The sequence below is a fragment of the Rhinoderma darwinii genome, chromosome 4, assembly GCF_050947455.1.
Source record: "Rhinoderma darwinii isolate aRhiDar2 chromosome 4, aRhiDar2.hap1, whole genome shotgun sequence".
NCBI lineage: Eukaryota > Metazoa > Chordata > Amphibia > Anura > Rhinodermatidae > Rhinoderma > Rhinoderma darwinii.
Window position 1 is genome coordinate 204,351,950 of NC_134690.1, and position 13,707 is coordinate 204,365,656.

The 13,707-nt window shown below is 41.6% G+C and overlaps 1 protein-coding gene across 1 annotated transcript in view; it reads right to left on the minus strand.

Annotated features, from left to right (window-relative positions):
* SNAP91 (synaptosome associated protein 91) overlaps positions 1–13,707 on the minus strand; it is a 142,236-nt gene that overhangs the window by 70,422 nt on the left and 58,107 nt on the right. Inside the window, exons 7-12 of the mRNA XM_075862088.1 lie at positions 11,324–11,435; positions 10,154–10,260; positions 9,916–9,957; positions 9,036–9,056; positions 6,473–6,540; positions 176–181 (exon numbers count right to left, since the gene is read on the minus strand). Coding sequence (XP_075718203.1) covers positions 176–181; positions 6,473–6,540; positions 9,036–9,056; positions 9,916–9,957; positions 10,154–10,260; positions 11,324–11,435 — 356 coding nt within the window. The remainder of the gene's footprint in view (positions 1–175; positions 182–6,472; positions 6,541–9,035; positions 9,057–9,915; positions 9,958–10,153; positions 10,261–11,323; positions 11,436–13,707) is intronic.

Sequence of the window (13,707 nt, forward strand, 5' to 3'; positions counted from 1 at the left end):
AAAAAAAAAGTCAGTACAATAAACAACACTACAAAAGTCATTTCTTTTTCTTTTTTTTTTTTTTACAGGTAGCGGAAAAAAAAAATCTGTCCTGAATAAACCCAAAACAAATGTCCTGCCCTATCTTGGAGCAGATACATTACAGAAAAAAAATATATATTCTAAAAACACTTACCCTTCACTGAATGATCCAGATAAAAGGAATAAAAAAAAAAATAAAAAAGAAAAAGTAAATGGTCAGTACAATAAACAATACTACCAAAACATACAGGATTGCATACGATATTCAGCTAAAGCTGGATTTTGACGAAAATTTAATTGGTTGAAAAGTCGCATATAAAATTGCCTCAAATTCGCAACATTTTCTTTGAACTCCAATAAAACAAGCTGCAAAATTAGGTGTGGTCTAGCTGCAAACGTACTTTTAAAAGTAATTAAGGGAAAGCTTTAGGCCGGGTTCCCACGGGTCGGATACACTGAGTAAACCTATGCAGCGTATCCGACCTGGGACCCGCAGTACATCCCTTCTGAAAAAAGCTGCACCACATTGGTGCAGTTTTTCGGGTGGAATTTCCGGTGCGGAAAGCAGCGGTAGAAAAAACAAAACCAAGAAAAAATAGTTCATACTTAACCCGGCCGTTGATCTGGTGACGCGTCCCTCATTTGCCATCCGGTCCAGCCTCCCTGGATGACGCTAGAGCCCATGTGACCGCTGCAGCAGTTACATAGGATGAAACGTCATCCCAGGAGGCCGGACTGGAGGAAAAAGTAGGGAGCTCTGGGTAAGTATAACATTTATGTTTCTTTCGGAGATGTGATTTTTGCAGCAGAATCGAATCGCAAAACTTAGCTATTTGTAGCGGGTTTTGTATCACTATTGAATTTAATGGGGAAGACCCACATCAAAAGCAACGAAAAACGCAGCATAAATTGGACAAGCTGCCGATTTAAATTCCGCACTGTAGGTTAATTTAACAACGTTTTCGCTGCGTTTTTTTCCCGCAGCGTGGGCATGGGATTTTCAAGATCCCCTACTTTGCTGCTGCAGAATTTCCACATAGAATTCCATTGCACAAATTCTGCAGTGTTTACACTACGTGGGAACCCGGCTTAAAAAAGCGTAAATTGTTGGTGCAAATGTACGGCTGTTAATAGCAGGAACAAAATAAATTTGGTTAATTTGTACTTGTCTGACTGTTTTTCTTTAACAGTCATGCGCCTGTTAATAAATCAAGACGCTATTCTTGGCAACTATCCTAAGGCTCAAACCTGAATTGGTAATATTTAACCGGTTAAGGACTAGGCTGTTTTACAGCTAAATGACCAGAGCAAATTTCACACTTTTGCTATGCGCTTCTTTAGATGACTATAACTCAGCAGGTGAATAAAGTTCATCTTTGAATTTTACACTCTTTTTAAAGGACAGATAGGGCTTTGTTTTAGTGGCATTTGTCAGTATATATCATTTTTATTTTTTTCTCTAAAGTGGGCAAAATTGGAAAAAAATGCAAGAATTTAGCAAATGCGTCAGTTTAGGCTAGCATTTTTCACACACGGTATAGTCCACGGACAAAATTCATCTCCTTTCACATTCTTCCACTTCTCCCGTGCATGGGGATACCAAATATGTGTGCCTTATTCGCTGTGCGGGCATGTGCCAGGGCTTGGCATAAAAGGAGGCTTTTTGGCCTTTTCGGTCCAGGAATTCTGCACTTGATTTTATAGCCGCATACTGTTTTCTGGGGGGCCTAATGCTGCTGAAACATTAGAAACACCCCATAAATGACTTCATTCACACAAGTAGACCCCACAAGGTTTTCTTCAAGGGGTTTATCATATTTTTAGACAGTCCAGTTTTCTTCTGAAAGTTTCTTGAATAAGATGGAACAAAATAAAATCAGCACTTTTTTAGCAAATGCGTCAGTTTAGGCTAGTATTTTTCACACACGGTATAGACCACGGCCAAAATTAATCTCCTTTCACGTTCTTCCACTTCTCCCGTGCATGGGGATACCAAATATGTGTGCCTTATTCACTGTGCGGGCATGTGCCAGGGCTTGGCATAAAAGGAGGCTTTTTGGCCTTTTCGGTCCAGGAATTCTGCACTTGATTTTATAGCCGCATACTGTTTTCTGGGGGGCCTAATGCTGCTGAAACATTAGAAACACCCCATAAATGACTTCATTCACACAAGTAGACCCCACAAGGTTTCCTTCAAGGGGTTTATCATATTTTTAGACAGTCCAGTTTTCTTCTGAAAGTTTCTTGAATAAGATGGATCAAAATAAAATTAGCAATTTTTTAGCAAATGCGTCAGTTTATACCAGCATTTTTCACACACGGTATAGACCACGGTCAAAATTAATCTCCGTTCACATTCTGCCACTTCTCCCGTGCACGGGGATACCAAATATGTGGCCTTATTTATCACATAGAGATGTAGGAGGGCGGAGGATAGAAGAAGCTTATTTCACATATCGCTTTTTTTCAAAGCTGGTTTTACAAAACTCAACAGAGTTTCTATAACACTTCCAAAATATCTGCTCTTGAAGCAGAAATCCCAAAATATTCATCTAGGGGTATAATGGGAATTTATTTTTTGGGGTTTTCTAAAATAAGAAATTGCAGGTTAATGCAAATGGAGCTCTCCAGCAGATGAACTTTAGAGAATATGCAAACATGACATCCACCCCCCACCCATTCCCTCCCTCACCCTTGGAGTAAAATCATGGGAAAAATAAAAACGTAATGTAGGGCAAATATATTTTCAACAAATTAACTAAAATCTAATAATTCAGAACAGTGTGGTATTTTTTAAAACATGGCTCAATGCACAGGCCTGGTTGCGAGGGACATGAGGGACAGAAATATCGGGAATCTTTGCGGTGCCCGTCTTTTCTGCAGACGCGGCACTTTTTCTGAGGGTTGCTTCTGGTTGCTGTTGGGGGAATCCGACTGATGAAGTGTCTTTCAGTCAGTCGCGTGACATCCTCAGACTGGGGGCATTCTCCGGTGTCCTGAACATCAAAAATGAGGCCTTCAATAATTTTCTCCTGGAAATCCAGGTATGTGTCTCTGCCTCTGTTTTTTTTGTAGAGCACAAATGAGTTGTGGATGGCCACCTGTAACAAATAAATGGCCACCTTTTTGTACCAGGTTTTAGTTTTGCGTTTTACTAAATAGGGCTGTAAAACCTGGTCGCTTAAATCCACCCCCCCCCCACGTACTTGTTATATTCGGACACGCTCACTGGTTTGTGCTTGTCCGATGTTGCCCCTCTTTCCCTCACTGCCACTGTTCCTGCGGTATGAATCGTGCTTAGCACATACACATCTTTGCGATCCCTGAACTTGACCGCCAGCAATTCTTCAGATGCATAAGCACAGGAGTCCCCCTTTACCATGCGCTTCCCCACTAATTGCTGTGGAAAACCAATTCGGTTTTTGCGCATGGTACCACATGCCCCAGTCCTTGCAGCATGCAAATGCCTAAACAGGGGCACACTCGAATAAAAATTATCACAGTACAGGTGGTACCCCTTGTGAAGCAGAGGCTGCATTATCTCCCACACGATCTTACTGCTGGTGGAAAGATCAGGGGGGCATCCAGGAACATTTATTGTGCGGTCCCGCCCTTCATAAATCCTGAAGGCGGTGGTATATCCTGACCCGCTTTCACACAATTTGTAGAGCTTAACGCCATATCTTGCCCTTTTTGAAGGTAGATATTGGCGAAAGCCAAGTCTGCCATGAGAGTTGAGGAGGGATTCGTCCACACTTACATTCTGCTCAGGGGTGTAGAGTTGCAGAAATAAATTATTCAGGGAATTTATTAGCGGTCTTATTTTGAACAACCGATCCCGGTTTGCATCGGTACTTGGGGGGGCCTGTGCGTTGTCATTGAAGTGGAGGAACCTCATTATTGTCTCATAACGAGACCTGGGCATTACTGCAGAATATACTGGGGTGGCTTGGGCGGGTCTTGTTGACCAGTAAGACCTAATGGAGGGCTTTTTGACAATACCCATATTTAGGGTGAGCCCCAAAAATTTTTTTAATTCCTGCAAATTGGTGGGCGTCCAATCTCTGGCATGGGTGGATGAAGGTTTCTGCCTTATATATTGCGTGGCATATAAATTTGTTTCGTGGACAATCTGATTTAGGATGTCGTCCGTTATAAATAAATGGAAGTAATCCATTTGGACAAAATTTGTATTGTCCACGGTTATGCCAGGAGTGGCAGTAAATCCGTGGATTCTAGGCCCAAAAGATGGGGCAGGTGCCCATACAAGAGCCTGGACTGGAGGGACCAGGCTGTCCCGTGCTACAGCGCTACTTGGCCCTGCGCTTTCATGTTCTGCAGTTTCGACTGCATCAGGGACAACGTCCCCTGAAGATGAACCTGAAGTGACGCTGTCATCGTCACTACCTAAAACAGGTTCCATCTCGGACGCCATCTCTGATGCGGTCTCCGACTCAGACCACAGCATGGCGTATGCCTCCTCGGCGCTAAACAACTTCCTCGCCATAACGTAACTAACACTAACTAAACAAATTTTTTTTTTTTTTTTTATAAAACACACAAACTAACTGCTATATATATCTACACTACCGCTAACAAAAAAATAAACCGCTATTGCTATATATATTATATATATGTGGATATATATATAATTATATACTCCCTACCTGCCTATTCTAATAGAATAAAAGAAAGAAAGGTAGATAGATAGAAAAAAAGATAGATGGATAGATAGATTGTATAGATAGATAGAAATCTATCTATACAGAGAATGTTTTGGAGTGTAACTGTATTTTTTTGTAACTGTATTCTTCTGGCAGCAATTCTCCCGAGTCTCTTCTTCTCCTCAAACTGAAACAATGTTTGAGGAGAAGAAAAGAGGCAGGAGATTTACTGCCAGAAAAGTCAAAATAAAACAAATGTGGTCGCTGTGATAGGTTTTCACAGCGATCACATGTTCAGGGACCATCAGATTGGTCCCTGATACTCTGCCCAGTGCCCAGAGCTGTTGGTAACAGCGTGGGCACAGGGCTGTGTGCACGCGATCGCGTGCACACTGTTTTATAAGCAGGAATGCATGTGATCGCTGTGATTGGTTGTCACAGCGACCACATGTTCAGGGACCATCAGATTGGTCCCTGATACTCTGCCCAGTGCCCAGAGCTGTTGGTAACAGCGAGGGCACAGGGCTGTGTGCACGCGATCGCGTGCACACTGTTTTCTATGCAGAAATGCATGTGATCGCTGTGATTGGTTGTCACAGCGATCACATGTTCAGGGGCCAAAAGATTGACCCCTGACATTCTGCCCAGTGCCCATGGCTGTTAGCAACAGCCAGGGCATAGAGCTGTGTGCACGCGATCCCGCGTGCACAGTCTCTGAAGTGCGGCCGTATATATACTATACGCCGGACTTTAGAGACCCTGACCGCTGGCCGTATATTTACGGCCAGCGGTCGGGAACCTGTTAATGTGCTACCTTTTGTCTGGTAAGGATAAATGTTTGCTCATGTATTTACGACAGTATTTACGCTAATTTTTGAAATGTGGCGGGAGTTGGCGAAACTACCCAAAAGCCGCATTTTTTGCGACTTTTGGGACAATTGCAACATTTCTACGCTAGAAAACAGGCATAGGGACGTTGATAACTTATCTATGTGTTCCATTCTGTCCCAATACACAGATCACTGATAGTGATCTGATGGTAACTGCCCATAAGATCACGATCAGTGATCTGTATACACAGACAGGCACAGAAGACACAGACTGCATCTTCTCTGCATACTTCCAAGCCCTCTCTGCACAGGAAATCTCTGTGATGTCATTACTGACATCACAGGATGTCCTAGTAACCGCCCCAAGTTAGAAGCATCGCTTCTGCATTTGGAAAGTAGTATGTAATGTGTTCAACTAATTCAAGGTTTCTGCAAAATGTGCCGTACATACACAATAAGATTTGATATAAAAAAAACAAAAAACACAATTATAAATTAATAGGGAGTCGTATCACAGATCTGTACAATGATCCATAAAGGCCCTTTTACATGGGCAATGATCACTCGTTCCCGATCATTGCCCTGTGTAAACGAGAAAACGCTCATTGGATCTTTGATGCGCCCAATAAAAATGGTTGCTAGTCGGCAGCACATCTCTCTGTGTAAACAAGGAGAGGTGCTGCCAACACTATGGAAGTGTATGGGGAGGAAAGTTCCCCCAATACATTACCGATTATAGCTCCTTGTGAATGGAGCAAACGAGCAACGATCAATGACCTCTCTCGTCGATTGACACTCGTTTTCATGGCCCATACGGTGCTGTGTATAAGGCACCCTAATACAGCCATGTGCACGAGACTTAAATGCAGTCTGTTGGTGCTTGGTTATAAATGTCACTAGGGGGCACTTGAGAAACAATGCACACTTACAGAATATAATGTATAGAGAGACACAAACCTGTTGCCTTTCTTCCCTTCCAATGTATTCAAATGTTGTTCCAAGGTTTCCATAAGGCTGCTTGGCGCCTATTAAACAAATAACACATATCAGATGAACGAAGCAAAAATAAAGTTGACCTGCACTTCTACAATGGGCAATTATAATAGATGGAATTGTCATTTTATACACAATATTTTTGGGATCTCCGTGCTCAGAAGACACAAAGAGTGAAAGTCACCCAAGACCATAGAGTAGAAGCCATTAGTAGTTGAACCCACTAATGGAAAGCTGAAGCATGCAAATCAAGAAAAATTAAAGGGGTCATCCCACAGCGAAATGTTACGTTTCTCTGTAAGATCATGCAAAACAAAAGTTTTTCATTTTTAATTGTTTTTAACCGATTCAGGCCCAGGCACTGTTTAGCCATTTTTAGCACGCGTTCATTACATGGCAATAATGGTTTTGTTAGGCCAACGAAGTGATTTTTAAAATCCTTTTTTCATCATCAATGCAGGTTTATCTTCCTGTTTTTATACAGATCTTTTTTTTTTTTTTTTTTTTCGCATTTTTAGGCTTCTTTAAATTAAGAAAAAGGGCTTTATTATTATTATTTATTAAGTATTTTTATATGTGATCCTCATTGTCTATCGTAAATTTTGATTACATGTCTATTTTAGAGCAATTATGTTAGGCCTAACATTACAACAAGGATTGGCGAGGAGAACTTTTTTGGGGTGGTATTTTAATGTATAATTTTTATTTAATTAATTTTGTTTTATTTTTACTTTTCATTTTCTCATACTTCTGGCCTGTCTCTCAAAAAGGTCAGAAAATTCTCTTTTTTTACAATGTTACTGGAATTGTTACTATAACAGGACTGATTTCCCCTGTGACAAACTAGATCCAGCATATCCCTAACAGTGACAAAGTAAGCAGCAGCCTCTTACTACCAGCGTCCTAGCGATCATGTGACCAGTCACATAACAGCCGGGACCAATAGAGACAGCAGCACCGCCACCGATTCTATTCTTTACACAGTGCTCATGGAGCGCTGTGTACGTTATTACAGAGAAGACAGAAGAAGTGAAAATCACTTCGGACTTCTCTCCAGGGTCCCTGGCAGTCACTGACTGCCTGGCACAAAACATTCAGCTGCCCATTCGCACTGGAAGCTAGATTAAACCCATGCCATATATACAGTGAGCGGTCCTTAACCCATTTAAAAAAAAAATGCTCCTCTGTCTAGATATGACCATTACAAGCTTATTATGGTGCCCCCCCCTAATGTTGTTTTAAATAGTGTATTCAGTGGCGGTGAGTAGAAGCTGCTTTACCGTACAATAGCAGAAACCACTCCACTGCCTGCGTACAATGGGATCTGGCCCGCGGGACTGGGCATGTGTATCCACTAACACTGAGCACATTAGGGGGAAACTCCAGGTGGCATCATAACTATTTAACATTGATTTTTCTTCATCTAATTGAACATTTTCAGGTTTAACCCCTAGGTAAAAAAATTAATGGGATTTCTAAAAATCTAATTTATTGGCAGTAAAATTAAAGTTGGAAAAATGCATCAAAGCCCACACAAGTGAACATTCCCATAGTCCGCTTTTTTTCTACCACAGCGCTGGCCAATGCCAAGTTTATAGATAGTGGTTTAGTGGTCTTCTGCTGAAGGAGTGGGAATGGGACTGTATAGATCCCCTTTACATACAGCTTTAGACAACGCTGTGGTTTTTATACCCTCAGTTCAATAGAGCCTACATTAAATAATCACATCCCGTTTAGGATTTCGGTCAATGCTCCATTATTCTTTTATCTCAAAGCTTTATTACCATTTGAGTAATCAGTACAACACAGATTCGTAGGGTACACCTAGCGTATATGCTGCGAATTTGTGGGCGGGAAATCTGCAGCGTTTTACAGTAGCAGCTTCAACAAATCTTATCAAAAATTATGCACAGAAAACATGCATAAATTAACCTGCGGTATGGGTTAAATTAAATTTATGCTGTGACTTCACTGCACATTTCTTGCAAAATTTCACCATTGCGTTCAACGGGGGAAAATCAAATTCAGCAACAAATGCAGCCAATCACAGTGATGCGATGAAACATTAGCACGGGGGGGTTGCCTAAACACGGAGCAGCCGTAAAAGCAGTGACGTGTTGCTATGGCAATGTCTGGAGAGGTGGGTATAGGCCTTTTTGTTTATAATGGTCGTTTTCCACAGTGGAAAATCTGGCCGAATATAAGCGCACCGTTTGGTAAGAATATTCAACCAGATTTCCTTGCGTGTTCTGGGTCAAATACGCTGCAGACTTTTCCGCAGTGTATACGCCCTGTGTGAACATACCCTTACACCTAATATTCTGCCCGGTCTCATTGTAATTTTGCTTTTATAAAAGCTTCTACTCTAGTCTTATATTATACAGCAAGCCAGCGTGTGCGCACTACTAATTTGAAGAGGCAAAAAGGTAACGCAGGTTTTATGACCTTACTAAGAAATAGAATATAGTAAGAGAAGGACACGCTGAAAGCAAAAGTATTAACACTAAAAAAAGTGTCACTAAATTACCGGCTCGTCGACGATACCATCCTTGAAGGAAAAAAAATATAGTTAACGTGGAGTCTCATCGAATGTAAAGAGATCAGTATCCAGAATGGAACACTTCATAAAAGCAGTGGCATAAGAGCAATTCCCAGGCTCACCCAGTGTTCTGGAATACCCGCCCTTTAAAACACACTGGTAGAATAAGGTTGTGTTCACATCAGCGATGGTTTTCCGATCATGGGTTCAGTTGCAGCTTTCCGTCGGAGGAACCCATGAAACTAAAGCTTCCGTTTGCATTACCATGGAGTTCAATGGTAATGCTTTGGTTGCAAATGCTTTCCGTTGGGTAAGGTCTCCATTTTTTTCCCGGAAATAGTGTAGTCGACTACGCTATTGTTTCCCCAAAAGCAAAAAAACCAAACCTTATACAGAACGGAAAACCTTTCCGTTCATGGGTTCCTCTGATGGAAAGCTGCAACGAAACCCATGAACCCCGGCCCTGGTGTATGTTTGCTTATCTGCAGTAAATACAATAGAAAATTAGAAAGCAATTAAATTGTGGACTCCAGTGGGGTAGACGTCCCGGATTGTCTTCTACTGTACATGGCTGTAAAATCTGGTAGCGAGGACGTATATGATTTTATCATAAATTAACGTATGGAAATCCATAATGAACTAACTATAGACTTCTTTACAGCAAATCCATGGGGCTACTGTGTACATTCAAGACTATGTGACGATCCACAGACGAGTGTCTAAATAAACAAATGCATGGTCTCCAAGATCACAGCTCAGAACCAAATTTAGAGCCAATTTATAAACCCCATTTAATATTGGCGGGCACAGAAATGGCAGGGATTTGATCATTGTAAACATTATATTAGATTTAATAAGAGCTGCTCACCTGGGTAAGATCGGGGATATCACCTTTATCGATACCAACTTGCTGTAACACAGATGAAACATAAGTGCAACATACTGTAAGACATATGAGGTTTAAAAAGCAACATAAACAAAAAAAGTCAAACATATCCAGCCAGCAATATCTCTAGAACTTATTATAAAGCAGCCTGTGTAGGGGGCTTGTAGAGGGAGACTAGTGTATTATAGGGGTTTCTGAATTCAGGGTTTATACAGCTTACCTCTGCAACTTTCATAAACTCGGAAACCCGTGTCATTCTGGTCAGGAACCGCTTATAAATTTCTAGAGCATCTTTGCATTGACCTTTCTTCATTTCAAAAAATTTCTCTGATACATAAATGGATAAAAAAAAATAAAAATCAAAAAAATTTACATACATACACTGACGGCGAATAGCTAGCATTTGCATAGTGAGGCTGAGATAACTGAAAGCAAGAATTTTTGAAAGACATTTTGAGTAAGGAATATGTAAGGCATTGAGGAAGGCCATGGTCACATCTATCAGGCTAGGTCAATACACTTGGTGTATACAATGAGAAAGCTCCCATGCATACGTCAAACGGAAAAAAAAAGCGCGTCTTGGCCTCCGTCAGGGTGGTATGCGTCGGCATACATTTTTTTTTCTATTATAGGAAAGCACAGCAGCTGTACTGTAAGTCTCAATTTTCATGACATACTCTACTGATCTGGCTCTTTTTACACTACTGGCATGGCTCTTCGCTCTAAAGTTTTATTGCCCCTATTGGGCAGAATAGCTCCTGCACCAATCTGCTTGGTGAAAAAAACACTTATAACTCACACACCTGACATCTGCTCCGGCCATGGACGTTGCAGGCCATGCAACACTGCAGCCTGTGATTGGCTGCAGCGGTCACATGGCCTGAAACATCATCCCAGGAGGCCAGACTGCAGGAAGGCGGGCCTTCTGGGTAAGTATGATTTTTTTTTTTTCCGTAGTTGCGATTTTCATGTCGTAATCGCTGCGAATATCCTGCAAAAGTCGCAACACTTGGCTTTCTGTTGTGGGTTTTGCATCCCCATTGAATTCAATGGGGAAAATCCGAAACGAAAAAACAAAAACACAGCATAAACTGACATGATGAGGAATTATAGTGCATTTTTTTTTTTCCTCAGCGTGGGCATGAGATTTTCTAAATCTCATCCACTTTGCTGCCACTGTAAATGCTGCGGAATCTCGGCACAGAATTCTGTTGCGTACATTCTGCAGCATTTGGAATCCGGCCTTAGATTGATCACTGCGATGCAATGTTTCTGCAGGAGTTTGGGGAAGAAGAATTCGGATGAACTTTGTCAAATTCTTTTGACAATTGCTATTCATTTGATTCTCTTGTAACTCTAACCTGGCAACCCAAATACTGCAGATACTCACCCAATAAATTAATTATTCCGTCATTATAACATGCAAATAACTTGATAAGATCTTTAAAAAGAAGCATAAAACCAGCATTTATAACGCCATTGGTCAATTCATTAGGATGAACCTGTAAAGAAAAGAAGTCATCAGAATAAAAGGAGCACCTGGCATAGCACCAATAACACAAGAAATTAAAGGTCACGTACATAAAGACCATGCGAAGGTTAGGCTCAATTTCATAAAATATTTTTTATAACATACAGGAACACAACGCAAATTATTCTTAAATCTAGCGTGAAGCTGTATTATATGCGAGTCACTATTCTATAGGTAGTGCTCACATGTTATTACATTTACCCATCATGGCTTCGGAGTTCTGCTTTATTACTGCTTCAGTGCTTTTAGCAGCGTCTGTTAGACATGGGAGAGGAGGTGGATTTCTGACTTCCCTGGACTAATGAAATCAGGGCTCAGGCAGTTCCTCCATTTATTCCTCTGACCCCCCTCTCCTGGTTCTAACTGGCTGCTGTGTACACAAGATCACTTTTTCACATAGGTAAAACCCCAAGAACTCAGCATAAAGTCAGTACATGGATAGCGGACTTATTACAGAAGAGTCATTGTCCTATAAGCAACAAACCACAACGAGACAATGAGCCTCAATAAAGTCAGGAAGCCTGGAGATTAGATTAAAAGAGGACCTGTCACCTTTCCTGACAGGTCTGTTTTAGCAAATACTTGTTCCAGAATAATTTCATGGGGAATACTTCTTTTCTTATTACCTTGCAATGGGTCATTCCTCTGTTATCCCTCCTGGAAAGGAATAAATTGACCACTGGGGGTTTTACGATTCCACTTGTCAAAGGGGCGTGCCCTTAAACTCAGAACTGATAAGTGTCAAACAAGATCAGACTGTAGGGACACACTTGACAAGGGGAAAGGCAGAGCCAAGTTGTCAGTTTATAAATTTCCATGAGGAATAGAACAAAATTCTAAGCAAAGGTGCTCCAGCGCTATTATTTCATGGGGTGTGCAAGTATTTACTAAAGAGGAGAGGTAACAGGCCCTCTTTAAAGGGGTATTCCCTCCTAAGACATTTATGGCATATCCACAAGAAATTCCTGTAAAGGTCGGAGATGCTGGTCCCAGTTCTGGGACCTGAACCTTTTGCCTGGTGACGCAGCTGCCGCATCCAGCAGGAGAGTGATCGGAGGGGTGTGCGCGGCTCTCTCCATTCACTTCTGTGGGAGTTACGGATACAGCAGACAACCTTTTCGGCCATTTCCGGTTTGTTAGATGAGCGATTTACTTGGATAATAATAATCTAACAAATGCCTAGTAAATACTGCCATGTTGAATTCAAAACATTGCGCTGTGAAAGTGAATACTAATGAGACGGTTAGATTCTTTATTGAAGCCGTTTTTTGCCTAGCGGGTAGTCATGGTTAGCGCAGTATTGCAATGTTGTTGCAGCAGAACAGTCCCATGCTTTAATTCCTTGCTGGAATGTAGGTCAGTCCAGGGTAGTATAGGCCATGACTGCAGAAATGTATGCGCTGTCTGAATACAAGCCAATTGTGTAGAATGGCTACATGATACAGAGACAGCACATATTCATTCAGAAGTCTGCTCTTCAGGGTCCCTGTCCTTAGGACTTCCTGAAATACATCATTTCCAAGTGCCTTAACATTCAGGATTTATTTTCTAAAACAGAAAAACCGTCAATATCCAACAAATAATACATGGCATTTTACACAGTGCTGGATAACTCCAGGGAGCAGGAATTCAATAGGGAAGGGAATAAAAGGCTGTACGCTAGTACTATGAGATATGTTCCGAGTTATGGCGCACGTCATATTGGCCCAATAACTTGCAACTTTTAAAGCTTTCAAAAGCACTTTTCTAAAAAGTGGGTGGTGCTTAGCGAGAGAGAGGTGCGACCTGGATGTCCACCCCAGAAACATGTTAATTATAGCGGAAATCTACATCAGCTCACAGCCAAGATAGATTTCACTTTGTGGTGCGTGGACAGACCAGGATGCGACAAATGTATTAAGATGCGTGCACCTCTAAGTAATTTGATGTTTGATTCCCCCAGAGCCGCAATGTGCAAGTGCTGCTTGACTCTCCTCGCTGCACGCTGCCAGCCCCGCCCCTCTGATTGATGGCTCTAGCGGCCTCTTGATTGTCCGGTAGAACGGTCACTCGGAGCAGAGAGTCACCTGCGACCGCTGCACAGGGGGAATTAAATGTTGTTTCTTTGGTCATGCAGCTTGCATGCCCTATATTGCACCTCAAAACTCCTGCCAGGATCCCTTTCAATTTTGTACAAAAAAACATAAGGCAAAAAGTATTTGTTGAGTTTGAGCGGTGTCAATTTTTTTTTTTTTTAGTCATAT